The sequence below is a fragment of the Carettochelys insculpta genome, chromosome 1, assembly GCF_033958435.1.
Source record: "Carettochelys insculpta isolate YL-2023 chromosome 1, ASM3395843v1, whole genome shotgun sequence".
NCBI lineage: Eukaryota > Metazoa > Chordata > Testudines > Carettochelyidae > Carettochelys > Carettochelys insculpta.
Window position 1 is genome coordinate 270,220,386 of NC_134137.1, and position 27,415 is coordinate 270,247,800.

Here is a 27,415-nt window from a genome sequence, read left to right on the forward strand (position 1 = left end):
GTCTTACATCCTGTTTCTTTTATTTTTACTATGGAATTTAACAGCCAACTAAAAGAAGTTATTATTTACCATACCTCAAACTGCTCTGGGATTCCAGCAAGGGATGCAAATCTGGGCTGGATTATAAACCTGTTTTCTTTGTTCAAAACCATCCAACCAGATAAGTGCACTTTTAAGCTGTGTCTACACGTGCACGCTACTTCGAAGTAGCGGCACTAACTTCGAAATAGCGCCCGTCGCGGCTACACGCGTCGGGCACTATTTCAAAGTTAACTTCGACGTTAGGCGGCAAGACGTCGAAGTCGCTAACCTCATGAGGGGATTGGAATAGCGCCCTACTTCGACGTTCAACGTCGAAGTAGGGACCGTGTAGACAATCCGCCTCCCGCAACGTCGAAATTGTGGGGTCCTCCATGGCGGCCATCAGCTGGGGGGTTGAGAGACGCTCTCTCTCCAGCCCGTGCGGGGCTCTATGGTCACCGTGTGCAGCAGCCCTTAGCCCAGGGCTTCTGGCTGCTGCTGCTGCAGCAGGGGATTCATGCTGCATGCACAGGGTCTGCAACTCGTTGTCGGCTCTGTGGATCTTGTGGTGTTTAGTGCAAGTGTGTCTGGGAGGGGCCCTTTAAGGGAGTAGCTGGCTGTTGAGTCCCCCGTGTGACCCTGTCTGCAGCTGTGCCTGGCACCCTTATTTCGATGTGTGCTACTGTGGCGTGTAGACGTTCCCTCGCTGCGCCTATTTCGATGTGGTGCTGCGCAACGTCAATGTTGAACATCGACGTTGCCAGCCCTGGAGGACGTGTAGACGTTATTCATCGAAATAGCCTATTTCGATGTCGCCACATCGAAATAGGCTACTTCGATGTAGGCTTCACGTGTAGACGTAGCCTTAAAGTTTTGGTAATATCATTTATGGTCCAACAAACTTATTCTTCATCTAAACCTATTTTATAAATCTTTAACTGATCCTGCATTTGAATATGGGACTCACATACTTTGTAGTTCCACTTTCAGAGATATGACATATATCAGACTAGCTATTTCACACAGATTAGCTAGGTATCGTGTAAGTCAATTCTCTTGTAATATCAGTTGTGTGTTGCAGTTCACAGCTCAGGAGCCTTGGTGATGATTTTTCCCACCCCCATTAGCCCTTAAACCAGTGGTTCCCAGACTGGGAGCTCACCCCTAGAGAGGGCCTGTGGGGATTCCTGGGGGCGATGTGAGGCCATGAGAAAAAATATCGATTTTAATATCCAATTCAGCCAAAATATTCAATTTTTATTTGCATTTGATCTCTTCTGTAAGCACCTTTCAGAACTCTTAATCTATTCAAATATTAAAAAATAGAGTGTTTAGATTTCAACTTCTGTTGGCATGATTTATCACCAAATAAAAAGCACCATGCAGCATCCCTGCATGTCATCAAAAAAAGAAAGAGAATTATGTTTAACCAAGGGGCAGCTGAAGCATGCGGAGCTATCTTCTTTGTATCAGATATTTCTATGAATGCCAAAATTTTCTGCCTTTCATTTGCTTTCTTGGAAAATCATTCACACCCTCCTCTAGCACTACATGCTCTGCTCAGCTTGCTGATATTCAATGTCAGGATAGTGCCTGGGTTATTTGTTATTTCTTCCAGCAGGAGGTAAATTCTGTACTTTTAAAATAGCAATTATAACCTAAAATAGTTTGCAGTGTCTGTCTTTGTGTGTGTAATGCTTTTCAATTGCTCATAATTGTTTTAATTAAATATGGATATTCATTAAATTCAGCATCTAAGCTTATGTTGCCAAAAATTACCGCTTTTTCTTTTTATATATATTGGTCTTGTTAATTACAGAATTTTAAAGCAGTTTTAAAGGTATTTTATTCAATTTCTGTGAGTGGAGAGACTGAAATTTTTCTGATATATTGAAGGCCCAAAGAAATCTTTTTTCATTTTTTGTAGAAATGTCTGTGACAAAGAAAAGGAAATTTGATGAAGGAGTATACCAAGTTTGGTTTCACCATCACCACAAAACTGACCTCCCTCAGTGAGTCATATGCCATGCAGTTCTCAGCAATGATGCCATAAGACCTGGCCACCTGGAGCAATATTTGAAGACAAACCATAAGGCATCGACAGACAGGCCTAAAAGAGTATTTTTCTGTCAAACTTCAATGCTTGAAATGCACAAAGCTGGATGCCATTGGAGCTTTTCATCAGGAGATGGACAAACTGGTGGAAGCGTCTTACAAACTGTGAGTTCTCACTGCCAAAGCAAAGAAAGCTCACACGAATGGAGAGACACTTGTGAAACAGTGATTGATGAGTGCTGACAATATTGTGCTTGGTGCCGAAAACCAGAAAAAGTTATCAAAAGTGTTGCTCTCTGATAACACAATGAGGCAGTGCATTGATGAACTTGCAGGGGACATAAAAAGACAAGTTTTGGAAAAAATGAAAGCACTGGATTTTTTTTCAAGTCAGTGCAACGAAGTATCACTGATGAATGCTGTCAGTTGCTTGTCTATTCTCTATTTGTGGATAATGGAGCTGTGAAAGAAGAAACACTTTTCTCAAAAGCATTGGTGATCACATCAAAGGTGTCCGATGTTTTAGCAACAGTTTCTGATTTTTCTTCAGGAAAATAGTCTTTCATAGAAAAAGTTAGTCAATGTCTGTGCTGATGGTGCCCCAGCAATGCTTGGCTCTAACTCTGGATTTGTGACATTGGCCAAAGTAGAGAATCCAGCCATAACCGAAACTCACTGCTTTATCTACAGACAAATCTTAGCTTCTAAGTCCTTCCAGATGACCTGTGCAGGTCACTGAATTTGGCAATCAAAGTTGTCAATTTTGTGAAGAGGTGCACTTTAAATACAAGGTGTTTTGCATCTCTTTGTGCAGATTTGACAGCTGATCAAAAAGCTCTCTTGTTTCACATGGGAGTCCATTAGCTCTGGAAAGGAAATATGCTGAGCATGAAGTGGAAATTTTTCTCCAGGGCCAGAAAAAGAAGAATTGTATGGCTCTTTCATGGACTAAATGTTTCAGCTTTCAGTGGTTTACCTTGTGGACAATTTTGAGGCTATCAGTAACTTCAATTTCAAGCTGCAAGAAAGAAATGCAAAAATCGTTGACCACTACCATGCAATCAGAGCTTTTCTGGAGAAAATTCAGCTTTGGAATTGCTGACTTCATGCTGGAAACTCTTCATCGTTCCCTCATCTGAATGAACTCCTAGCTGCAAAGGAAGATCTTGATGAGCATTACCAGGATCAGAAGAACACAATTATATCTCATCTGGATTGCCTTGCTGAGGAGTTCATGCACTATTTTCCAGATGCCACCTGCATAATCCTAGTGTGAAACTAGCGTGAAATCCATTCAACATTGATGTGGATTCATTGCCAGACCCTTGCAAAACCAAGCTATCAAATTCAAGTTTGATTTAAGAACAAAGGGTAATTTTGAAACCATCAGTCTGGAAGAGTTTTGGGTAAAATACCTCCCCATTTACCACAAAGATGGAGAAGAAGCACTACCTTTGATCATTCCCTTTTCCTCTACTTGTGCTGCTGGTTTTAAAACTCTCATTTTATCAAAAAACAGCACAATGTGGTAGAAGTGGGAAGTGACTTGCATTGTACTCTTCCATTCTTCAAACCTAGAATTTTTGAGCTTGTCAGGGAAAAAGAGTATCATCCACCTTATTAAGTTAATTTGATTCAAATTGCTTAAATTTCTGTTTTTCAAATGTCTGTTTTATCTTCAAAAGTAAGTGACTGGAAAAAAAGGCATTCAGTTAACTGTTAACTACCAGTAGGTTGCTGTCTCATTTTGCTTACTATGGTTTAGTCAAGTTAGTTTTGAAGTGATTAGAATTTGAAGTGTTTTTGTGATATACTACATTATAAGTGTTGATTAAAATATGTACAGTGACATTATTTTTGTTCATTTGGAAATTTTCAGTAAAATAAAATAATACAGTGAACTCTTTCATATCCGGCATTCTTTCATCCAGAACTCTCAAACAACAGGCATTTTAACCATAAGTAAATTTTAGTTATGTTTTCCATAAGTACAGTATAGTGAAAGTAAATACAAATAAATACAGCAAATGCAGTAAAGTTTACAGTGTACAAACCTGCTGTTGTTGGTAAATAAAGTATTCTGCATACATTTTTGTTTGTTTCTTAATATGTAATCTTATTTTTCTTTAGTGTTATGCGCTGCTAGGTATACCTCTCTGTTAGCCAGAATATTCGAATATCCAGCAACCTCCCAGGCCTGGGGCTGTAGGATATGAAAGAGTTTACTGTATGTAATGTTTTATGCATATTTTTCAATCTTCCCCATAGGCACCAGATATAGTGATAAAACAATTACAAGTTAGTTGATCATGAACAATAATGGAAATCCAATTGTAAAAGGTTAAATTTATTTCAATTATAAATGGAGGTAAGCATGAGAGTTTACTGAAAACCAGAAAGGAGTGGTGTGTCATGTCAAAAAGCTTGGGAACAACTGCCTTGAGCTCATCATTTCCAACAAGCTTTAGGAGACTCAAAATTACTGATGCACAGTAATAAATAGGCTGGCCCTTCAGGCGCTCAAGGAGTTTGTTTAGACATTTTCAAGTTTCAGCAGCCAATTTTGGCTCAAAAACAGGTGCACTGTACAAGTTTACACACGTCTATTAAATTAAACCCTTTGCTCCACTGTTGCCAAAGAAAAAAAACACTTGTAACACCAAAAATTTCAAAAGTGCCTAGTGATTTTGTTCAGCCTAAATTTGTAGAAGCCCATCTCAAAGCACTTCAAAGTGTCCTGATTTCATTAGTTATGAAAACTGGATTCTTGGAAGACAATTCAAGTAGAACATTGAACGACACAGGCACCTCAAATCACTAATCACTTAAAGAAAAATTTGGCCTAAAGGACTGTTTATTTTGCAGCGTACATACTGTTACTCTCTGCTGGAGGAGCAAAAGTGTTCCCAGACCTGATCTGACGTGAGAGATCACATGGTTGTATAGCACAGGAAGCACCGCAAATCCCTAACTTTCTCTTCCCCTCCCACAGGTGACCTATGTTGATGGTGGAACTGGAAAGGACCCATGAGTAGCTTCTCATTAAGAGGAATCCTTGATTTCTGAATGCCCACCCCTGCCTGAAACTGTAGAGGCCATGGAAAGAGCCAAGAGAGAAGAGGAGGCTGTTTTTCTGAGGAAAAAGATCACTTTGCTGAGGGCTTTTTCACTCCTTGTTGGCAGTATGGTGGGCAGTGGCATCTTCATCTCTCCAAAAGGGGTGCTGAAAAACTCTGGCAATGTTGGTGTTTCCTTAATCATCTGGTTTGCCTGTGGGATTCTCTCTCTGTTCGGTAGGTGCTGAGTTTCTAAACTCTTCTTCTTAAACTCTTGGTAGATGGGGAAACTGGCAAATAATAGGTAGCTATAACAAAGGGAAAATGAGGAAAAATGAGCAGAGATTACAATTGACCAAAACTTCTGTCTTCTAATACTATAGAACTGAAGCTGTAACAAGCTCCTGTGTCCATGGGGTTCAAGGATCAGTTGTTTAACTGGTTTGTCTGAGGGACTTGGGGAAAACCCAAGAGTTAGAATGTGTGAATGAGGTGCCACACATGGGCACAGCCATGGGAAGAATTCTCTTCTCTCGTGGAATGAGTAGCTACAAGGAGGGCTGGGCTTCTAGTTAGGGGTGCTAGATGGAAGATTATGGAGTTTGGAGGTCTCAGATACATGATGTCTGAAAAAGAGGAGGTTTTAATTGATGTATCTTGTAACGAATCCATATCCAAAAAGATGCAGATATCCTGGGTGCCACTTAAACTATACGCAGGCCTGCTTATGGGGATGTGCAAAGGCAGCAGTTGCCCCTGAGCCTGGTATTCCAAAGGGGCCTGGAGCTCCAGCCTCCACTCTTGATGAAGTTGCCAGTGTGCAGCTCTGTGGGAGCACTGGGGAGCCCAGGGTTGACTGCCCTTGGCCCCGCCCCTTCCAGAGCCAGGGAGCCAGGCCCCCCCTCCCACCGAGCCCCCAGACCCATGGTGGCTGTTGGCACCGCTGGCTATGTGCATGCTAGTTGGAGGCTAGAACACTGGACTTTTGGCTCCAAAACATAGACTTGTAAGACCTGAGCTGGAAAAATAAGAGTTTGTGGCCATAAGTATCTGTCACGATGCACTTATGTAGGCATTATGGATTCATTACAGCCTCCAGACTCAACTGTAATTTTGATTATCATGCCATATGACTTCACTACAGGTCATGCTAATTGAACAATTTATTAGAAAGACATTTGTATGAGATATAGTGACAGGGAGAAATTGACAGTAAAGGATTAGGTTGCTTGTCATGTGACTCAGCAGGAGACTGAAGGAAGAAGACCATGTTTGTCCTTATTCCAAGACTGAGACATCCAATGAAAAAGTCTCTGAGGCCTGCAGCCTGCTTGGCTGTGATTACACAAGCGAGTTTTGCCAACAAAACTTTGGTTTTGTCGACAAAACTGATCACTTTTGCTGTTAGAGTTCTGCTTCTCATCCATGAGGCATAACACTGCTCCAACAGATTCTGTCAACAAAAAATCTATGTGGATGCTCTGGGGGGCCTCCTCTGGACAGACAGGGCATCCAGAACAATGGGCAGCCCTGTCTGCTGTGCTTCTGGGTGCCTATTTTGTTGAGAGAGCAGCCAGGTACGCTGACCACTCTGTCGACAGAGTGGACCGCTCTCTCAATCGGCTTTCATGGGTGGCCACGCTCTGCCAACAGAAGTTTTGTTCAGCAATCTCTTCTGATGGTGACTTCTTTCAACAAAGCACTGTAGTGTAACCATACCCCTTTAGTCAGGGGTGTCATTTTTTTTTCTCCCTGCTTCTTCCTTCCTTGCACGTTTCCACATAAAATCAGCAAAGTTATACCATTAAACTGACAAGCACATGTTACCAGATGAAAATAGATCCCCCCTGGAAACAGCCTTATTGCAAAGAAAGGGGTTTGTCCTACAAACCTTCATTCTCTCTATTGTATTATGGCAACTTCTGCCATCTGAAATGAGTTTTCATGAGACTGGAGAAAGGTCATATGTTTTTAAATCACGAATTAAATCAGAAACTATAGACATTACTTTGAAAATCTTCTCAAATGGATGGTTCTACGGAAACTTTCACCTGATGCATGTCAGTAGCAAAAAGAGTATTAGGAACTATTAGAAAAAAGATAGAATATTGCAAGACTGCTATATACATCCCTAGTGTACCTACAACTTGAAGACAATGTCCAGATCTGATCACCCACCTCAAAAAAAGATACAAAAGATCTGAAAAAGTTCAGAGAAAAGCAAAAAAGATGATTGGGTTATGGAACAGCTTTTGTATGAAGAGAGGCTACAAAGTGTAGAGCTGTTCAGCTTAGAAAGAAGACATTGAAGGGGAGATGGGGATGGAGCTTTATAAAATCATGAAGAATGTGAATGCAGAACTGTTATTTATCCTTTCATACAATACAGAGGTTAAGCATCACCTGATTAAGTTAGTAGGCAGCAGATTTAATGCAAACAAGAAGCAGTAGTTTTTCACACAGTGCAAAGCTCACCTGGGAAACTCATTGCCTTAGGATGTCGTCATTGCTAAAAGTATAACTGGGTTCAAAAAAGAACTAGAGAAGTTCATGGTGGATAGGTCCATCAATGCTTATGAGCCAAAAGACAAGGCGTGCAACCCCAGACTCGGGGTGATTCTCAGCCTGTCACTACCAGAAGCTGGGACTGGAAGACAGAAGTGGATCACTCCAAAAATGCCTGCTTTGTACTCACTCGCCTTGAAGGTCTGGTACAGAGACAGAATACTGAGTAATACAGACCATGATCTGACTCAGTATGGCAGCTCTTATATTTTGTGTTCGTGGTTTTAAATAGATTCCTTTAATTCTCAATTCTATATGCAGCGGTAATCCCATGGGGTAATATACTAACTGCATTTTTATTTCAACTGTTCCAGGTGCCTTGTGCTATGCAGAGCTTGCAACAAGAATCACAAAGTCTGGAGGACATTATATCTATGTCCTGGAGACACTGGGGCCTTTGCCAAGTTTCTTGTTTCTGTGGGCGGAGTACTTTGCTATCAGGTCAGATTTCTTTCCTGCTACCTGAAATGAGATGTTAATGAGGCTGGAGAAAGTTCACATGATCTTAAAACAGGAATTAAATCAGAAACTATAGCCATTTCTTTGAAAAGCTTATCAAAACAAAAGAAGGCAGAAGGAGTAAATGTGCCAGGAGAAGGCCGAAGGAGCCACATGTGCACATTGTACCAGCCATGTCCAAAAAAACTCTTTTCTCTTGGACATTAGATCCCCTCATCATAGCACTGTGATAGTGGTCTTATAATTGAAGTTAGAAGCTGGTTTTATTTTAAACTTTCTATTTTCAGACATTTTATTTTTTTTCTTGTTTCTTTCATGTTGAAAAATCCTTGGAGTAAATAATAATTTTGGAATGTGTAAAACAAATACATTTCTCCTATGTTTTACTTATGACCATGGAAAAATCCCTCATGGAAGATGAAATAAACATGACAGGAGAGATCAAAAAATTGAACTGTAATGCTAGTCCGCACAATATAACTAATCTCAATTTCTGCTCTTGTTTTTGTGTTCAAAATGAGTGTTTTACATGGATTTAGATGCACAAATAAGAGGTAGTATTTTATTTTATTGTATATTTGTTGTAGGCTCACTTAAGGAAATATTTTACTGTAAGGTAGCATACATGTGTGGGGGCAGAGTTAAGGTTACTCAGAGCCAATCATAGTCATTGGAAGGGACCTTGAAAATCACTAAGTAGTATCTGACTATCCCTGACAAGTGTTGATCTAACATGCTCTTAAAACATCTCCAATGATGGAAATTCCGCAACCTCATAAGGCAATTTATTCCAATGCTTAACCACACTAAAAGCAAGATTCTTCCTAATGTGCAGTCTACACCATCTTTGCTGCAATTTAAGCCCATGGCTGTTCTTTCTATTCTCAGCGGTTAAGAAGAGCAATTTTTCTCCTTCCCTCTTCTAACAAACTTTTATGTTCTATTGTGGACTGAGCTATTGGTGGGTGATTAAACTAATCCTAAATCAGCAGATCCAACCATAGATGTCACATAAAAATCTGCCATCTGTGGATGCTATGCATTCTTTTGGGATCCTATGCTTTTCTTGTAATGTCTGGCTATGTCGACTTGAAGTGTTTGAGAGCCTGTGCAGCAGTTTGCCTCTGAACAATCTGTTCTGAGCTATAATTTCTAGATCACTGAGAGACATGCCAAACGATTTCACACTGGCCTTTAAGATAGCTTTATGATGCTTATACTGACTGCCAACAGAGCACTTTCCATGAGCAAGATGGCCATAGAAGACCAACTTTGGTATCTGTGTATCATCCATCCTCATAACATGACCAATCCAGCCAAGCTGTTTGCTGATGCCCATGACACCACACAGCTTAAGGACAGTTTAAGTGTTTGGAATTTTGTACCACCTGTTCATGTTGGCAATCTTCCTGAGGCAGCACATATGGAACTGATCAAGTTTGAAAACTGGCAGTGATACATGGCCCATGACTCTGAACCATACAGCAGGACAATCAAAACAACTGCCTGATAAACTGCTGCCTCAGCATGAAGTTTAACACCATCGTCATTCCATAAGTGTTTGATCAGTCTTCCAAAGGCAAGGCTGTCTTTGGCTAGTCAGGCAATTACATCATCAACATTCATACTGGGGGACAGTATGCTTCCAAGGTAGAAAAACTTGTCAACAGCCTTAAGGACAGTATCTGCAGCAGTGATCCCTGGAGTGCTGGGCTCTTTTCAAACAGACTGACATATAATCTCTGTCTTCCTGAAGCATACAACAAGTCCAAAATGGTGATAAGAGGGAGCTAAACAAATAGCTTCTGTGCATCCTTGATTGAATGAGACAACAATGAATGGCTGTCAGCAAACAGTAGGTCACAGATAGTTGTAGTGAACACTCTGGTAAAAACCTGAAGTCTTCTGAGGTTGCAAATGCCACCACCGATTTGGAAATGAAAGAGTATGCCCAACTTATCCTTGAAAGCAACAAAGAGCATCACTGAAAAGTAGACGCTAAACAAGAGAGGAGCAAGGACACATTCTTGCTTTATAACAGGCGATACCTTAAAAAGGTACCGATGTCTCTTCATTTTCAAGGATGCAACCCAGAACATCATGAAAAGACTGAACAATATTGATAATTTTTTCAGGACAGCCAATTCACCCAATTACTTTCCAAAGCCTGTGGACTGTGTCAAATGCTTTTTTAGGTTGATGAAAATCATGTAGAGATCCTGATGTTGCTCTCTACATTTTTCTTGGGTCTGCCTGGCTGTGAATATTATGTTGGCAGTCCCTCAAACAGCAGAAAATCTGCACTAACTTACAGGAATGATGCCATTTCAGAATACATGTAATGATAACTGATCGCAGAAGATGTGAGCTAGGATCTTACCAGCTATTGACAGCAGTGAAATGCCCTGGTGTTTGCACATATGTACAAAAGAAAAGTTCAGCATGTCTGCTGTAACAACCAGGACATCTCTGCAGTCTTGTGGGACTTGCTCTTTCTCCCAGATGGTAGGGAACAAATGGGTGAGATAATGTTTCAGTGGGTCACTACCAGCTTTGTATGTCTCAGATGGGATTGCATTTCCAACAGATGACTTTCCAGATTGTATCATCTTGACATCTTTTTTGTACTTCATCAAGATTTGGCAGTGTAACCAGCTATGAATCATTAGCTCCCTGAGGGATGTCTTCAAGAATGTTGTTGTCAAAAGTTAATGTCTGGTTTAATACATTGTGAAAATGTTAGGCCCAGCAGTCAAGGTTTTTAGTACTATCTGTGATAAGAGTGTTGCCATCAGCACCGCACACTGGTATAGAGCCAGGATTGCACAGCCCATAGACAGTTTTCCACTCACCATAGAATGATTTAAAATAATGACTGTTGGCTGCATCTTGAAATTGGACTGCTTTTCATTTTCACCTTCCCCTTTCATTTACACAATTTGACTTGTGCCTTCTGCTTAGCTCAAAGGTATGGTGATTTCCTGGAGGCATTCTCTTGATCATTGATCCAAGCTATGTGTGTCACATGCATCTCAACAAAAAGAGCTCAGGCGTCTTTGACCTTGTTGCCAAACCAGTCCTTGTATTTGCGTATTTCGAAACAGTACTTCAACAACAGTTTTATAGGTTGTCTCCTTGATGTCAATCCAGTCCTCCTTGAATAGTGGTTGGCTACTCTAGACCTTCACTGTCGATGACTAAAGGGGCATCAAGACGGTTGAAACAATGCTCATGTCTTGGGCATTTCAAGTTTACCTACATCCAACTTATTCCAGCATAAATCAGAATTATGATGTTTTGTCAGACGGTGGCTTAAACAGCTACTTACTTTGTAATGGTGAGACCAGGAGCCAGTGGAACGAATCAATTTAACAACAGAGAGGTCTCTTTGTTTTGTAATGAAATAGTCCATCATATGCGAATGCTTAGACCAAGGGTGCATCCAAATTGCTTTGTATTTGTTCACCTACTGGAAGAATATACTTGCAATGGCAAGCTCATGCTGTTCACTAGTTTGAAGAAGGGTGTTATTTGATTTATCACTTCCAATGCCATGATGGTTGAACACCTTTTGCCATGTGGTGCAGTGCCGACCAACTCGAGCATTAAAATTGCTTGGGATTAAAGGGTACTGAAGAGATCACTGAGTTCAGGCTAGTGTAGCAAAAACCTTCTTTCCTACATCTGCAGCAGGCAATGTGGGTGCATATGCACTAACAACTACAAGGCTCTGCCCATACCTTATCTTAAGCTTTGCAGTCCCAAGGTGAGGACTGATGGCTTGTGGCTGGGATTCAAGTGGAGTAACTAGTGATGTCCTGATGGCAAAGCTTGTCTTGGAAGCCCCTTGGGTTGGCCCACACAATAATCTGAAGAGCCTGCTTCAACCTTTGTGACCTGGCTCATACCAGAGATGCTTATTTTGTTTGAGGCTCCTACATTGATGATATAACATGTACATTCTCTACCAATGATCGCTGACCTGTGTTCACAGCAATTGTTGCTGTCATGAAGTCTATGTACGTTCCAGGAGGTAAAGCGTAGGTTCTGTTTAGTGATTAATTTTCTCTTGTGACTGCAAAACTGGATGTCCAGTCAGTCACGACTAACTGACAGGAGTCAGCTAGAACAAAGTATGTCCAGGGATTCTTTTCTCTCTCTCTCTTCTTTTGAAGAAAGCAGCGGTGTCCCTAAATAGCCCTATTTGGTTGTTTGGGCAGCATGTGAGAGCTGCTGTCGTTCCAGTTCAGCAAACAGATGAATATCATGTCTAGGTTGCCTACTTGCATGTTTGTGGCTGATGCGTCCACCGATATCATCATCCGCATTTGATATCACATGCCCATAATCCAAGGACTTTTGCCAATGAGAGCTAAATCTGCGGAGTCAAAAGATAAATCTTCAGATAGGAATAGATTTAACTGAAGCTGCCTTATGAGTTCCAACCCCGCTCTCTCTTCTCACACCAATCATTGTGCACAGACAAAAGAATTCTTACATGCTCAGCCTACACCATCCTTGAATTTAGGCCTGTTGTTTCTTGTTCTATATTCAGGGGCTAAGGAGAACAATTTTTCTCCTTCCTCCATGTAACAACCTTTTCTGTTCTTGAAAACTGTTATCATGTCCCCTCTTAGTCTTCTCTTCTCCAAACCCATTTTTTCTAGATCTTTAAAATTTTATTTTTGCTCTTTCCTGAACATTCTCCAATTTGTCCACCTGTTTCCTGAAATGTGGTGCCCAGAACTGTATACAATACCCTAGCTGAGCCCTAATCAGTGCAGAATAGAGTGTAAGAATTACTTCTCATGTCTTGCTTAAAATGCTCCTGCTAACACATCTCAGAATGTGTGTGTGTGTGTGTGTTTGCAACAGTGTAACTCCATTTACTCCATAGGTGTCAATCTGTGGGTGCTCCAGCCCTGAAGTACCTATGGGAAAAAAATGGAGGGTGCTTAGCAATCCTCAGCAGCCAAGCTCTCCCCCAGCACCTCTCACCCGCTAGTAGCCCTGCTTATCAACTCCTTCCCCTGCCCTCCCAGCACCTCCCACCTGCTGCGGTCAGCTGTTCTGAGGCATGCAGGCAGTGCTGGAAGAGATGGGGAGGATCAGGGATGGGGCGTGCTCTGGGAAGGGGGTAGAAAGAGATGGGCTGGTGGAGAGGCAGGGTCAGGAAGGGGTGGCATAGGATGAGGCCTTGGGGAGGAGGAGAGGAGATGGGGGTGTGAGGCAGCATGGGTGTTGAGCAGCCACTAGTAGAGAGGAAGTCAGTGTCCATGGTTCACTTATATTTAGCCTGTGATTCACTATGGCTGCATCTACACTACAAAATTACTTCAAAGTTAACTTCGAAGTGAGGGGTTACTCCCAAGTAGCCTGCAGAGAGTTAACACACACTTTTCCTTACTTCAAAATTAACTTTGAAGTAAGGGAGGCTAACTTCAAAGTCACTGCTCCTTTCCTGGGAATGACGTAGTGCCCTACTTCGAAGTTTAACTCTGCAGTAGGGTGCGCGTAGATGTTCTGCACTCACTACTTTGAAGTGAGGGGTCCACCATGTCGGCAGCCCCCCTGGAGTACGGAGACACTCTGGCCAGCCCAGGCAGGGCTCTATAGTCCCTGATGGCTGCCTAACAGGAAGCAGCTTCCCAGCAACCCCAGGCAGGAAGCTGAGAGTGTGCCACAAGCAAGGGCAGCACAAGCTCCCACTTGGACTGCCCCTGCTCGATGCACCACCGCAGCGTCCGCACCCCCTGCCCACCATGGTAGCAAGCCAGGACTCCCCTGACCCTGCCAGAGGCCCCAGATGACATCTCTGAGGGCTCACGGAGCCCGGCCGGGGGGGGGGGGGGGGGTCCCAGGAGGGGACCCTCCTGGCCCGAGGCGGAGCTGAAGGACCTCTTCACTCTGTCAGGGGAGGAGGAGGTCCTTCGGCAAACTGGCTCCTGTCAGAGGAATGCCGAGGCCTTTGTCAGGCTGGCCAGGGGGCTTACTGCTCGAGGCCACCCCAGCTACTCTGGGGACAGCATCTGGAACAAAGTGAATGCGCTGAGGCAGGCATACGTGAAAGCCTGGGACGCAGCCAGCTGGTTGGGGGCATGGTCTGTGCATAGCCCCCACTACAGGCAGCGGCGCAGGCTCCTGGGGCCAAGGGAGGTGGCTGCCCCGGAGCACCTTGTCAACACCACCAGTCCTCCCCTCTCCCTGTGGACACTGACAGGGAGGTGGGCCCCTCTGGCACCACCAGGTCCCCAGCGAGACCGAGGGTGACAATGAGGACTCCAGTGACAAGACCCTCATCATCACCCACCCCTCCAGGACACCCAGCCGAGCCTCGTCCACCTGAGCCTTGCCTAAGCCCCGGGAGGTCACAGCTGATACGTATGGGGCAAGCGGTATGTCGCAAAGGCCGGGGATGGGGCCCCCACACAAAACAGCCCCACAGCCCACACACCTGGGGAAGGGTGAGGGAAAGCAAACACAGTCAGACCCTCGCCAGGAGGATACCTCTGGGCACCTGGGAATCCCATGGAGCTCACAGGCCAGCAGGTGGCAGGGGAGCAGGGTGGATGCCATTGGAGCTCGGGCCCTGGCTCGCCTGGGGTTGGGACTCAGCACTCATGGGCCATCCCCCGGCCCCTTCTGTCTCTACAGGTCTGTCATTGGGCAGCTGCCACAGCCCTTTGGAGCAGGCCACAGCCGCAGGGGGCCAGGAAGCTGCCCCATCACCCCAGCCTGCATCTCCCCGCAGCCATGGTCAGGCCTCATGGAAACAATGCCGGAGGGATGAGGAGGCGGCCACCAACTGGGCAGTCATGTGCGAGATGACCAGGGCTCTGTGGGACTGGCTGGCAATGGAGCAGGAGGTGTGGGTGCAGCTGGCCGGCAGCCTGGACCCCATGGCCTAGGCCTTGACCCCTCGCTTAGGCCAACCTCTCACTCTCTGGCCAGCCTGGCCCACAGCCTCTACTCTGGCAGCCGCCCCTCCAGCAGCTGCTTCCCCACCCCGCAAATGCGTCCACTGTGTGACAGAGCTGTCTCCAGCTGCCCGCCTCCTGCTGGCTCGGTGGCTCCTGGCTGGGGCGGGCATACCTGGCCCAGCCCCAGTGCCCCCTCCCCCTGCATGCCCTGCAGAGGCCAAGCTTGTGGCCCCCCCACCCCACCCCTTCCTCCACATGGTCCCAGCCCCATTGCAGCCCCACAGGGGGCCCTGGACCCGGGGCGGTAGGGGCAGCCATGGCTGCCGCAGCTCCTGGCTCCCCCACGCCACCAGACGACTCAGCCTTCTCTTATCCCAGCCCCCCTCCAAGTTCAGCCTTCCCACACAGCCCCCCACCTCCCCTCTAGGGACCGTCCCCCCCCATGCATTGTCAAATACTCTGGCATATTCTGTTTTGTTTTCCGATTACATTTATTCCCAAAGTAAAGTTTAACGTTCCCACCCTAACCCTGAGTCCCTGGTGTGTGGTGGGAGACTGGTGAGCGGAGAGAGTGGGACGGGGTGCGCTGGGGGGGAGAGGGAGAGGTGGGGGTGCAGGGGAGCCTGTGGTACAGAGTGTGCTTGGGAGCGTCTGGGCAAGCTCCATCCCTCTGGGCTTCATGGCATGGGACAGCGGGCAGCTGTTCATACCCAGACCCTGGGTCTGTGGCCCAGCCCTGGATGAAGGGGTGCCACCTGCCCAGCACAGCAGACAGTGATCACTGAGGGGATATTTGGGAGGCTGACATCCAGCCTGGTGAGGAGGCTGCAAAATCCCTCCCTTTCAGCCTCCCAAATGCCCACTCTACTGTACCCCTGGTGTGGTTGAGGTGGCCATTGAACGTGTCCTGAGCCAGCATGGTGTGTCTGGTATAGGGCTGCATGAGCCACGGATGCAGCAGGTATGTGGCATCGGTCATGATGCAGGAGGGCATCGTGATGTCCCTGAGTGGAGCTCCCATGGGGGGGACAGATGTGCCCTCCTGAATCTGGCATCCTAACCATGAATTCATGGGTGTCATTGGCCTCATGGGCCCTGCCTGGCCACCGCGTCCAGGAAATGGCCCCTTGCTTCCACCAGGGCCTGGAGTACCACCAAGTGGCAACCCTCCCTGTTAATGTAGGCACCCCCACTGTGGTCTGGAGCCTGGATCACCACATGCATTCCATCCAGGGTTCTGAAACAACTGGGGAAATCCCAGGTCCACGAACCTGGTGAGGGTGGCATCCAGGTCCCCCAGGGTGACGATGCATTGTAGGAGCACCGTGTTGATGGCTCGGGCAACCTGCAGGGGAGGGGGAGGGAAACGAAGACATGCCCATGAATGCCAGACCAGGAGGCCTCCCTTCTCCTTCCTCCTCAACAGCCCTCCCCACCAGGGGTCCCCTTCTCCTTGCCCAGTAGCCCCCCTCCCCCAGGGTAGGTCTGTGATGGGGGCTGAATTTACCTCTGATGATGGCCTCACCGACACTGAATTGGTGGCTGACGGCCTGGTGGCTGTAGGGGGTGGCCGGCCTCCATAGTGCGAAGGCCACTCTCTTCCACACCAGGCGTATCTGGATGTCCTGGTGCTGGAGGACTGGGGCGAGCCAGTGGCAGAGGACCTTGAATGTCTGGCAGGTCATCCTTAAGTTCCTCAGTCACCGCTCATCACCCCAGCACCAGCCAGTCCCACTACTCGCTGCTGGTGGTGAAGGCCCAATGGCGCCAGATCTGGGGGACCCAAGGGAGGGACAGCAAGGCTGTGGCCAGGACCCGGAGGTTGGGTCACATGCGGGTGACCCAGCCGCGCCACTCAATAACAGGGCGATAAGCATGGCCAGCAGGCTGGCCAGGGTGGAGAGGAGATCCTCCTCGGGGAGGGTGTGGGTGGGCGTGGTGGTCTGCGTTTCTCCACAGCACGTGGTCTGCCCTGCTGTCTGCAGCCTGGCAGCCTTGAGCATGTGCAGGGTAGGGTGTTGGGCGGTGCCCTTTAAGGGGCCAGCATGCAACCTCATGCAATCCCCTGCCTGCATCATTTCCTGGCCTCTTACTTTGAAGTAAGGGTATTTTGTGTAGATGCTTTAGTTCGAGGTGGGGGGCAGCCTACTTTGAAGTAAGAGGGGGTGCTTCTTGTGGGCAGGCACTCTACTTCAAAGTACTTTGAAGTTATTTTGTAGTGTAGACATGGCCTAAGGTTATGTCTACACAGCACAGTTATTTTGCAATAACTGTGCTTATTTCGAAATAATTTTGCTAGCATCTACACAACACAACTGCTACTTTGAAATAATTTCAAAATAGCAGCTGGCTTATTTCAAAATAGGTAAACCTCATTCCATGAGGAGTAGTGCCTTTTTTGAAATAGCTCTTTCAAAATAAGCGCTGTGTATGCTGGGAATAGAACCTAGTTCAAAATAAGCCATAGTACCTCCAACAGCTCTAGGCTCTCTTGTGTGTAGACGCTCTATTTTGAAATAGCTGAGGGCTATTCTGACCTGCATTTTAGCTATGTCTGCACTAGCACCACCTTCTGAAAAGCAAATCAGAAACTGGGGGGCCCTTTTGAAAGATCACGCAGAGTGTCCACACACAAAGCGCGCCCTTTCAAAAGGAAATCGAAAGGCCATGGTGCCCCTTCTGAAAGTGCTCCTCCAATCCCGGATCAAGAAGAGTGGCCCCTTTCGAAAGAATCTTTTGAGAAACGGATGCATGAAGACACACTGTCGGGTGGGCCACTCTTTTAAAAGAGGAGTCCTCCATGGCGCCCGCCAGCTGGCATGCAAAGACACCCTGGCCGTCAGCAGCAGAGCTCTGTGCTCCCTGCGTTGGCCACATTGAAAGCCACAGGGACCCAGAAACCCTGTGGCAGGAAGCTGAGAGCGTGCTGGCAGCAGGGAGAAGATCAGCCAGGCACAGCATGCTCTCCCAGCCTTGCCCACAGGCCAGAGGCCCCATGGGGCCAACAGCCAGCGCCCCTGGGTGCCCCAGGGCCCCCACTCAGAGGCTTCATAGGGCTCACAGGTGGTCAGGCAGCCTCCCCAGATGACAGGACCCCTCCTGGATGGACTCTGAGCTGCAGGACCTCCGTGGCCTGTGTAAGGAGGAGGAGGAGGTGGTCCTGAGACAGATGGGCAGCAAGTGCTGCAACACGGCTGCTTTTGCCTGGCTTGCCACTCGAGGACAGCCTGCCTGCAACACTGACCAAGCGAGGAGCAAGGTCAAGGAGCTGCGACAGGGCTATGCCCAGGCCCGGGACTCCATTGGCCACTCTGGGGCAGGACCCACATCCTGCCCCTACTACCAAGAGCTCTGCAGCCTCCTGGTGCCCAGGGACAGCTCCCTACCACCCGGTGTCCTAAACATCTCGACGGATGAGCTGGACCCCGAGGAGGAGCAGGAGCTAGGAGCCAGTGACCGCCCCATGCGCCCAGAGCCATTGAGGCCTCCAGTGGGAAGGGGGACCTCATTATAGACCTGCCGTCCTGGTCTTTGAGCCGGGTGATTGGCTGCCATCTGGCTGTCACTGGACCTCGACAAGGGACCCGGTGGGGCACACACCCTGGATCATGGGGTGGTGGCACTACAGCCGACAGTGGGCCACACACATGACTAGCTGACCTGGGCCACACATGGCCCAACTGGTGGTGGCTCCTAGCATACTGCCACAGCTGCTGGTGACACTCAGCACCCACCCCGTGGACAGCACCATGAGCTGCTCGTGTGGGGAGAGGGTGGGCAGGGCTGGACCACGCCCAGGGACTGCCACACATGGGGGTGGGAATTGTCCAGATGATCGCCTTTCGAAAGCGTGATGTGTAGATGTAGCTGCATTACTTCAAAGTTAGCTCCTCCAGAATAGCTTATTTCAAAATCAGGCTGCCGTGTAGACATACCCTCTGACCCCCGGATCCATGTCTGCAAGGCTCTTTCCTGGGTCATCATTTTCCCTTTTATATGTGTACTGCTGATTGCTCCTTCACAAGTGGAGTCCTTTGCATTTGTCCATATTGAATTTCATCCTATTTATTTCAGACCCTTTCTTCAGTTTTTCTGGATCATTTTGAATTTTAATCTTATTACATCCCTCACAGCTTGGGATCATCCACAGATTTCATAAGTGTGCTCTCTAGGCTATTCCCTAAACCACTGATGAAAATGGTGAACCGAATTGGACTCAGAACTCCTCCCTCCCCGGGTGATATGCCATTACAGCTCGACTCAGTGCTAAATGCCCTGACTTTTTTGTCCAATTTTAATGTTCAGATGGTGACATTCCTTTAACGAAGCCTCTTGTGTATAAAATAGCTTAATGCCAGAAAGTCCATGAGTCTAACTCCATGAATTCTTCCTTCCTGCTAGGCCAGCCAACAGTGCCGTGATTGCTCTGGCATTTGGACGCTACGTATTAGAACCATTTTTTACCCCCTGTGCAGCCCCACCTCCTGCTGTGAAGGTTGTAGCTCTCTTGACATACTGTAAGTATAAAGCAGACATAGGCCTAAGCCATGAACTTTAATTAAGCTTTTGAACCCCTTCTCCCCAGGTTCAGAGTTGGGCTTGTCCCATTAGAGAGAAAACGTTGGCACTTGGATTCCATATTAAACATGAGCCACCCACATTCTGATTCTGCTTTTGCCCCATCTCTAGAAACAAGGCGGGGGAAATGAGATGCCATAGCTGATGTGACTAGGTCTGTGGATGACAAAGCCAGGGGGACAGTAGACATCCCCATTGGCCATGCACTGCTGTCAGATTGGCTGAAACCAGAGGTATAGGCAGCAAGTGTCAAGGTCTGTTTTCACTTATTGTCAAGTGTTGGCTAGATGCTTTGTCAGGCTGGCGACATTTTGGAAGGAAGGGTTCCATGTCTTTCTAGTCCTGTTTGATTCAAATTCCAGGGCGGCTGTGAGGGAGAGGAACTGAGATGACACTGTATTCATGGATTATTTCATCAGCCAGCCATAGATTGCACAAGAAGAAATGTGAGAGGAGTGAGGCAAACAGGGCTCTGCTCAAGGTTGTAACCTCATTTCACCCTTGAAATGCCACACTCTGGGGCACGCTTTTGTGTTCTTAAAATATTTGTTGCTCTGAATGTTTTGGTCACTAGGAATTCTTCCCAGCGCTAAGAGCAGTGGGTTTGCTGTCTCTGGCAAAAGGCTGAGACAATGGAACAGAGTAAAATTCTGCCTTATTCTGTGTTCCAGCCATGTGTGGTTTTCTTTGCCTTCTTCTCCAGACATAATTCTCACCCTGAACTCTTGGAGTGTCAGCTGGAGTGCCAGGCTTCAGAATGTCCTAACCGCCATCAAACTGCTGGCCCTTGTGCTCATCATTGTGCCAGGGATGATGCTTCTAGGCCAAGGTGGGTCTGCAGGAGAGCAACCCTTAAGGGCTTCTCCATGTGGGAAGGTTTTACCATTGTACTTGCAACCCTTCTGCCAGTCAGAGTTGGCAGCAACTGGGCTCAGGATCTAGGGATTCCTTTTCAACCATATAACACCAAACCAGATCGAGCCCCAACTCAATGAGCTGAGACAATTATATGTCACCCCTGGATGCCTCTAAGAGGCAATACTTCCGCTCCCACCAGCAGAGCCTGCATGTAGCCAGAACCTTTAATAGAAGTGGGAAAGTAACTCAGCATTAATTTGGGAAAACACTGCAACTAGGGCTCATAAACATAAACCCTGAGCCAAAAGACCCACCCCACAGTAGGCTGGGCGGTGTCTTTCATTTTAGGTTCTGAAGTCCAGCAACCCAAAAGTCCCGTACTCGTGCCCATCCCTTCTGTTCACCCCACTCATAGTCACTGCTGTCTTTGGCCAGTGCAGCCCCAGGGTTCAGAAGCTCACTTACAGAGTTCACCTTCCAGCCTGGGTGGAAGAAGGGCTAAGAAGGCACTTTACACCCTCTGATGCTCAGGCTCTCACTTGCCACCACAATGGCCAACTCTTGTGCCTCTCTGCAGTGCTGTGCATGAGCCATCCTCCTGGCCATGATCCTCTGCTAGCTACTCATTGACCACACCTCCCTGCCAGCAGCGCCTCTCTGCTGGCCACATGTCCCTGCCAGCTGTTCTGCTGGTCATGCTCCTCCACTTGCCAACCTGCTGGCAACAGCTTCCTGCCAGCCATTCACCAAGATGGCTTTGGGCTTCCCCACTTAACAGAGCTCCCACTGATTTCTGCTGTTAGTGGAGGAGCCTCACTGCTGGCACACACTGGGCAGTTTTTATGCATCAGAAACACTGTCCCAAACTAGGCCTATTCGGTAACACATTTCAGCACTCCAGGGCATAATACGACTCTCAACTTGAGTCTAAATTGAGCCTAAAGAGAGGAAGGGTCAAATGGTGTCTGAGACTCTTAAACAGAGCCCACACCACCAATAAAATAAAATAAAATAAGAAAAGAAAACACAGCAGCAATATGGCAATCCCCACCCCACTCACTGAGCTTTGGAACCCACGTCCCCTGCCTAGCAAGTACCATTAACTTGAGGGTGAGTCCCTCCCTCAGGGTATACCAGGTACAGTTCTGCTGCCATGGATTCACACAACAACGATGACAACTCTTTATTACTCCTGCCCTGAAACAAGGAGACTGTGGAGCCACTTTGTTCCCATCATCATCAGACCTCTCGCCCTGAACTCTTTTTCTGTCTCTGTTCCCTGTGTTTCTGAAATAAAAATTCATGATTTCAGAAAAACATGATCTTTATTATTTATATAAGTTGCATTTGGGGGTGGGGAAGTCTATAGGCCAGTACATGTACTGCAGGGGACACCTCATTAAGGGCAACATACACAACTGTCACATCACTGTCTGGTCATTTACAAAACTGGCTTTCAAAACCTCTCTGATTCACAGTGCTCCTCCATGTGTCCTCCTGATTGCCTTGGTGGCTGGAGCCTCATAATTAGACACTAGGCAATCTGCCTCAACCCTCTCCCCACCAGAAACATCTTCCCCTTATTTTCACAGATATTATGGTGCACACAACAAGCAGCAACAGTGGGAATATTGCTTTCACTGAGGTCTAGCCTAATCTGTAAACTGTGAAAGTGTCCCCTTAAATGACTAAAAGCACATGCTATCACCATTCTGCATGTGTTCAGCCTGTAGTTGAACAGTTCCTTACTGCTGTCCAGGCTGCATGTGTACAGCTCCATGAGCCACAGGATCAAGGGCTAGGCTGGGTTTCCAAGGATAACTGTTGGCATTACAGTGTCTCCAATGGTAATCTTCCAGTCTGGGAAAAGAGTTCTATCTTGCAAAGATGCAATTTCCTAAAGATGCATGCATCATGCCCCTTTCCCAACCACCCACACAGATGTTGGTGAAATGGCCCTCATGATCTACCAGCACCTGCAATGCAACTGAGAAGTATCCCTGACAGTTTATGTACTCTTCGCCAAGATTGTCTGGTGCCAAGCTAGGGATGTATTTTCCACCTATTGCCCCAGTCAGGGAACCCCATTGCTGCAAAGCCATCCACTATGTCCTGCACACTTCCTAGCAGAAGGTATTGATTGTCCTGGTTACTTGGATCACAGCTGCCTCCACTGTAGATAGTCTGGATTGATTCCCAACTGACTAGTAGCAGTCTGACACTGCAGATTTCCATCTGGCTATCACCACTCACTTCTCAACTGTCAGAGCAGGTCTTATTCTGCTATTGCTGTGCTTTGGGTGAGGGAAAGCAATTCACAAAGTTCCATGAAAGCGGCCTTACACACGTGGAAGTTTTGCAGCCACTGGTCATTGGCCCATAGGTACATAATTAGGTGGTTCCACCAGTCTGTGCTTGTCTCATAGGACCAGAACAGGGCCAACTGCTAGCAGCCTATGACAATTGTTCTAGTCAATAGGTTCCTGCATGTTGGTGGTTGTAGTCTCTTCACATTCTTCCTTGCTCTGGCAGCTCCTGGCCATGCTCTGGAGAAACTGCAGCATAATGCACAAAGTGTTTGTAGTGCACCCCACACCAGTTTACAGCTGAGCAAGCGCCTTGCTTGCCATGCTATGACATCTGCACAGATAACCAGGCGAAGAAAGGGTGTAAAAAGATGGCTTGCTGTTGTTTTCAAGCTGGGATGAAGGAAGGAGATAAGTGCATTATTGGGGGCTGATGACATATAATCAGAATTACCCCCTACAATGTTTCTGTCCCATCAGGCCCTGGGAGCCTAACATAGAATGCAAATGGGTTCAGGAACTGTGAGATGACTACCCACAGTGCATTGATGCCAAAGTCGAAGGTAGCCACGCTACCAGGGATGCACTCCATCAACCTCACATGCCTAGTAAATTCAGGTGCTAAAAGGTCAACCTTAATACATTTGACCTACATACATAGTGTAGGCATACCTTAATCTCTTCAATTTTTCTTCCTTTTCTAGCAATCAGTGGAGCGCTAGCAGGGACGTCTAGGCAGGGATGATGTTTTCCTGAAGTTGGACCATGAAGTCCACTCTTTGTCCTACTTCCTAGAGCTCTTCATATCATGGTTCTCATGTTTGACACAGCATGAGGCTGGGGTTGGTGCTTACGCAGGAGTCAGGGTAGCAAAGCTTGAGCCAAGTTAGCTGCATGTAAAACATTGAAGTAGAGTGCCCAGCCAGAGCTGGGAGCGGGGAGGGGTTGGGTCAAGGCATTTACTGTAAATCTCTAGAAAGAGAGTTATTTTTTTCTGTAAATAGAGATTCTCTCAGGCCAGGGGTCAGCAACCTGTGGTTCCTTCTTGAACTTTATGGCTCCCGATGCCATAATTGCACTAAAACAGCAACAACAAAAAGAACAAAAACAAAAAACCCTCCTGATTATTTTCGATAAATGGTGAGTGTCTAAAAGCCCAGCAATGAACAACTCCTATCTAAATAGCAAACAGTAAGTGATCTCAAAACGTTGGATAACTCTCCCTAGTGTCCTCCAGAGAGAGAGAGAAGGTTTAGGTATGAAAATCAGTATGACAGGTGCACAAACACACACGTGAAGTGTGAAGAAACAGAGTATGTAAAAAATTTTTGTATCTCCTGCAGTAAACAAGTATCGCATTACAAATCTGTGTGTGTGCACTGTTCTTAAAATAGAGGTTACAAAAAGTACGGTTTGATGTTATTTATTAAAGACCATCTCATATTCACATGCTTTGCAGCTCTTGAAGTACTGAGGTTTTTACCAAATTGGAAAAAATGGCTCTTCTTGCTATTTTGGTTGCCAACCCTGTCTCAGGTCATCTTTGGCCTCCTAGCTCTATGCTCTGCTTAATGCAGAGCAGACTGTATGAGAGAGGGAACCCACCACCATCACTCACCTTTCAAAAATCTCTCATCACAGACTTGGTATCGTGCATTAACATGGCAAGTGAGTTCTATGAATTGAAGTAACCAAACACACACTCTTGGGCTGTGAAGGATATAGAAATAGAATTTTCTTCTGCCCTTTGTATTTTTATTTATTTATTTATTTAATATTTATACGATACTAGAGGAGACTTCTAGGCCTCCACTGATTCCCTGGTCTGTAACCCTGTTTTTCTCTCCAATTTTTAGGCCACACTGAAAATTTCCAAGATATTTTCCATAGTCAGTCACTGGCTTTGGACAAGCTGCCCTTGGCTTTTTATTCTGGGATGTTTGCATATTCAGGCTGGTATGTGCAGTCAGTATCCTTTAAGAAATGGTAGAATCTACTCCTAAGTCTATGGGGCTTTTCCTGAGCCATTATTTAGACTCTACCATAACCAGTCTTATTTCACTCTGCAGGTTTCAGACTAGCTTTGTGCGAGAAGAACTCATCCGGCCTGAACGGTAAGAGTGGGAGAGGGGCAATTAATACCAGCCATTGGAGACAGAATTATTTCAAAATAAGCTGCTTTCTAAGTGTAAAGAGAAAATTAGTGTTAGTACTGATAATGTGAGTAAAAACTAAACACAGAACAGATCTGTTAACTGGCACTCTATCTCCCACTGTTATAGAAATATCCCATTGGCTGTGATAGTGTCTGTCGTCACTGTAATGGTGGGGTACATGCTCACCAATGTGTCCTATTATACAGTCTTGACAGCAGAGGATGTGCTGGCTTCCGAGGCTGTGGCTGTGGTGAGTTGTAACCCATTATAGGTTTTCCTCAGCAGGAACAATTTGCACTAAGCGGGTGGGGGTCTGGAGGCATCTAGGAAGATGGCAGTAATATTGGATTTTATAGTGAAAAAGCCTTCAGCTTTGTCATGTCTCATGAGTATCAGCAAGTAGTAACATCTCTTAGCCTTGCCCAAGGAGATGGAAGAAAGAAATAGAGATCAAGATGGCAATGGGGAAGAGGAACAGGTAGGCAATGTCTACACTAGCCCCAGGACTTCAAAAGGAGCATGATAATGAACCTAATTGAAAGATGCTAGTGAGGCTCTGCCATGCATATGGCAGCCATGGCACTTCGAAAGTGCCGCTTTCAATTGCACGCGGCTCGTCTACACAGGGTCCTTTTCAAAAGGACGCCACGCACTTCGAAATCCCCTTATTCCTATAATCAAATAGGCATAAGGGGATTTTGAAGTGTGTGGGGTCCTTTTGAGAAGGGGCCCATGGAGACAAGCCACGCATGTTCGAAAGCAGCACTTTTGAAGTGCCGCGGTTGCCATTATGCTAATGAGGCGCTGTATATGCATGGCAGTGTAGAAATAGCCATAGTACTGCAGGGCTAGTGTAGACATAGCCATAGCATATACAGGGCTAGCACAGACATATCCATAGGACTGATGCAGGAATAAGTGGAGTTCTATTTTAAGCCTTTCGGTGGAAGGCTGTCTAGCTATTTCCATTAAGTCTGATGTCACTCAGGGATTACCAGGGTGTTTCTGAACTGAAACGTGTCTTTCCTCCAGAGTTTTGCACAAAAAGCTTTCCAGAGACTTGTTCCTGTGGTTCCCATCCTGGTTGCCCTGTCCTGCTTTGGAACCCTGAATGGGGGGATCTTCACGTTTTCAAGGTCAGATTCTTTTAAATGTTGCTAACTGATTCATAGAATAAACAGGAGGAGAGCACAGGGGACAAAATCTGTTGACAGGTAGCTATATCACTCATCAGCCAGCTGCCACACAAGCAATCCTGGGATGCGGTTCAAGCTTTCACTTCCAAAAATGCAGATCTCTACTGCTTCCGGTAGAAAAGAATCTCCCCTAGTTGGCAATGAGTTTGACTCTGTCAGTCACCAGCATGGGAGAATGGCACACTCTGGCCAGTACATTTCCCATCCTTCTGGGGCCCCGGAAGAAATGCTACTTGAAGGGAAGGCAGTCACCTACCCATGGTAAAGACAGCTCCTATCTCTACCACCCCCACCTTGTCACCTCCATCCCACCCAAAACTGATTTCTCAGTTTTACAGCCTTGATAGTGAAGGACAATTCAGTTGATAGGTAAGGGATGATTTGTATTGTTTGTTATATTACTCCAAATCCAAAAATAAAAATTGTGGGGAAAAGCCTCCACTGTGAACTGGCTACATGAGGATTTTCCCTTTGGTATGGAGTTACCCTCCTCATTCCCTCCAGCTAGCAGCGCCGGGGTGTTCCCAAGGGAAGGCTGCTTTAAGTAATGCACAGAGTCACACTGGTTGCTGGCCAGCTGCAGCTCTGGGAAGCACAAAGGCCAGCGTGAAGCTAATTTTGGGCACATGCCAAAGTTTCTCCAGGCAGTGCTCCAACCAGATGACAATTTGGTGCTAGTAGACAGAACCAAACAAAAACAGACACAACTTTTTCTTCTTGATTGTCATCTCATGTTGCAAGGAGGGAATGGAAGATAGTAGTTCCTCACTGTTACTTTGCTACAGGTGGCTGCTTCTGTCAGGTCCATCAAGATTCCCCAGCATTGGTCCAGAGACTTAGGAATCCCCAAGCCCATTATTGCAGAGAGCTCCACTTTTCCCCTCAGTTCTGCCTCATGGAAACTTTTAAAATGTATGAACTAAAAATGACCCAAATAGTACCAGGAGCTGTGCGTTGCTCTATGCAGTGAACATTGTGTTCAACTGCTGCACAGATATAGGGTGTGCAACTGTTACAGGAAAACCTCTGAATGGCTGTTCCTTCTTGCTGCTTCTCCAGGGCAGGACCAGAATGTCCTGGCCTCCAGCATGAGAAACAGACTTGAAAATAGGCCAGCTTTGGGAACTTGTGGGAATTTCCCAGAGAATTAAGAGTGTTTGACTTTGCTTGTGAAAATCACCCATGAGTTACTGGCTCAGGAAGCTGTGCCAGGAACTGTGGCTAGGTAGTAGAGCATGGTGCAGC

The 27,415-nt window shown here is 46.4% G+C and overlaps 1 protein-coding gene across 1 annotated transcript in view; it reads left to right on the forward strand.

The window, feature by feature from the left end:
- The first annotated feature begins 5,096 nt into the window (after window positions 1-5,096).
- Window positions 5,097-27,415, forward strand: part of LOC142007235 (cystine/glutamate transporter-like) — a 33,299-nt gene continuing 10,980 nt past the window's right edge. The window contains exons 1-8 of the mRNA XM_074983806.1: window positions 5,097-5,369; window positions 8,012-8,138; window positions 19,478-19,593; window positions 20,358-20,483; window positions 24,675-24,774; window positions 24,888-24,932; window positions 25,101-25,224; window positions 26,007-26,110. Of these exons, the coding sequence (XP_074839907.1) occupies window positions 5,174-5,369; window positions 8,012-8,138; window positions 19,478-19,593; window positions 20,358-20,483; window positions 24,675-24,774; window positions 24,888-24,932; window positions 25,101-25,224; window positions 26,007-26,110 (938 nt within the window). The 5' untranslated portion in view covers window positions 5,097-5,173. The remainder of the gene's footprint in view (window positions 5,370-8,011; window positions 8,139-19,477; window positions 19,594-20,357; window positions 20,484-24,674; window positions 24,775-24,887; window positions 24,933-25,100; window positions 25,225-26,006; window positions 26,111-27,415) is intronic.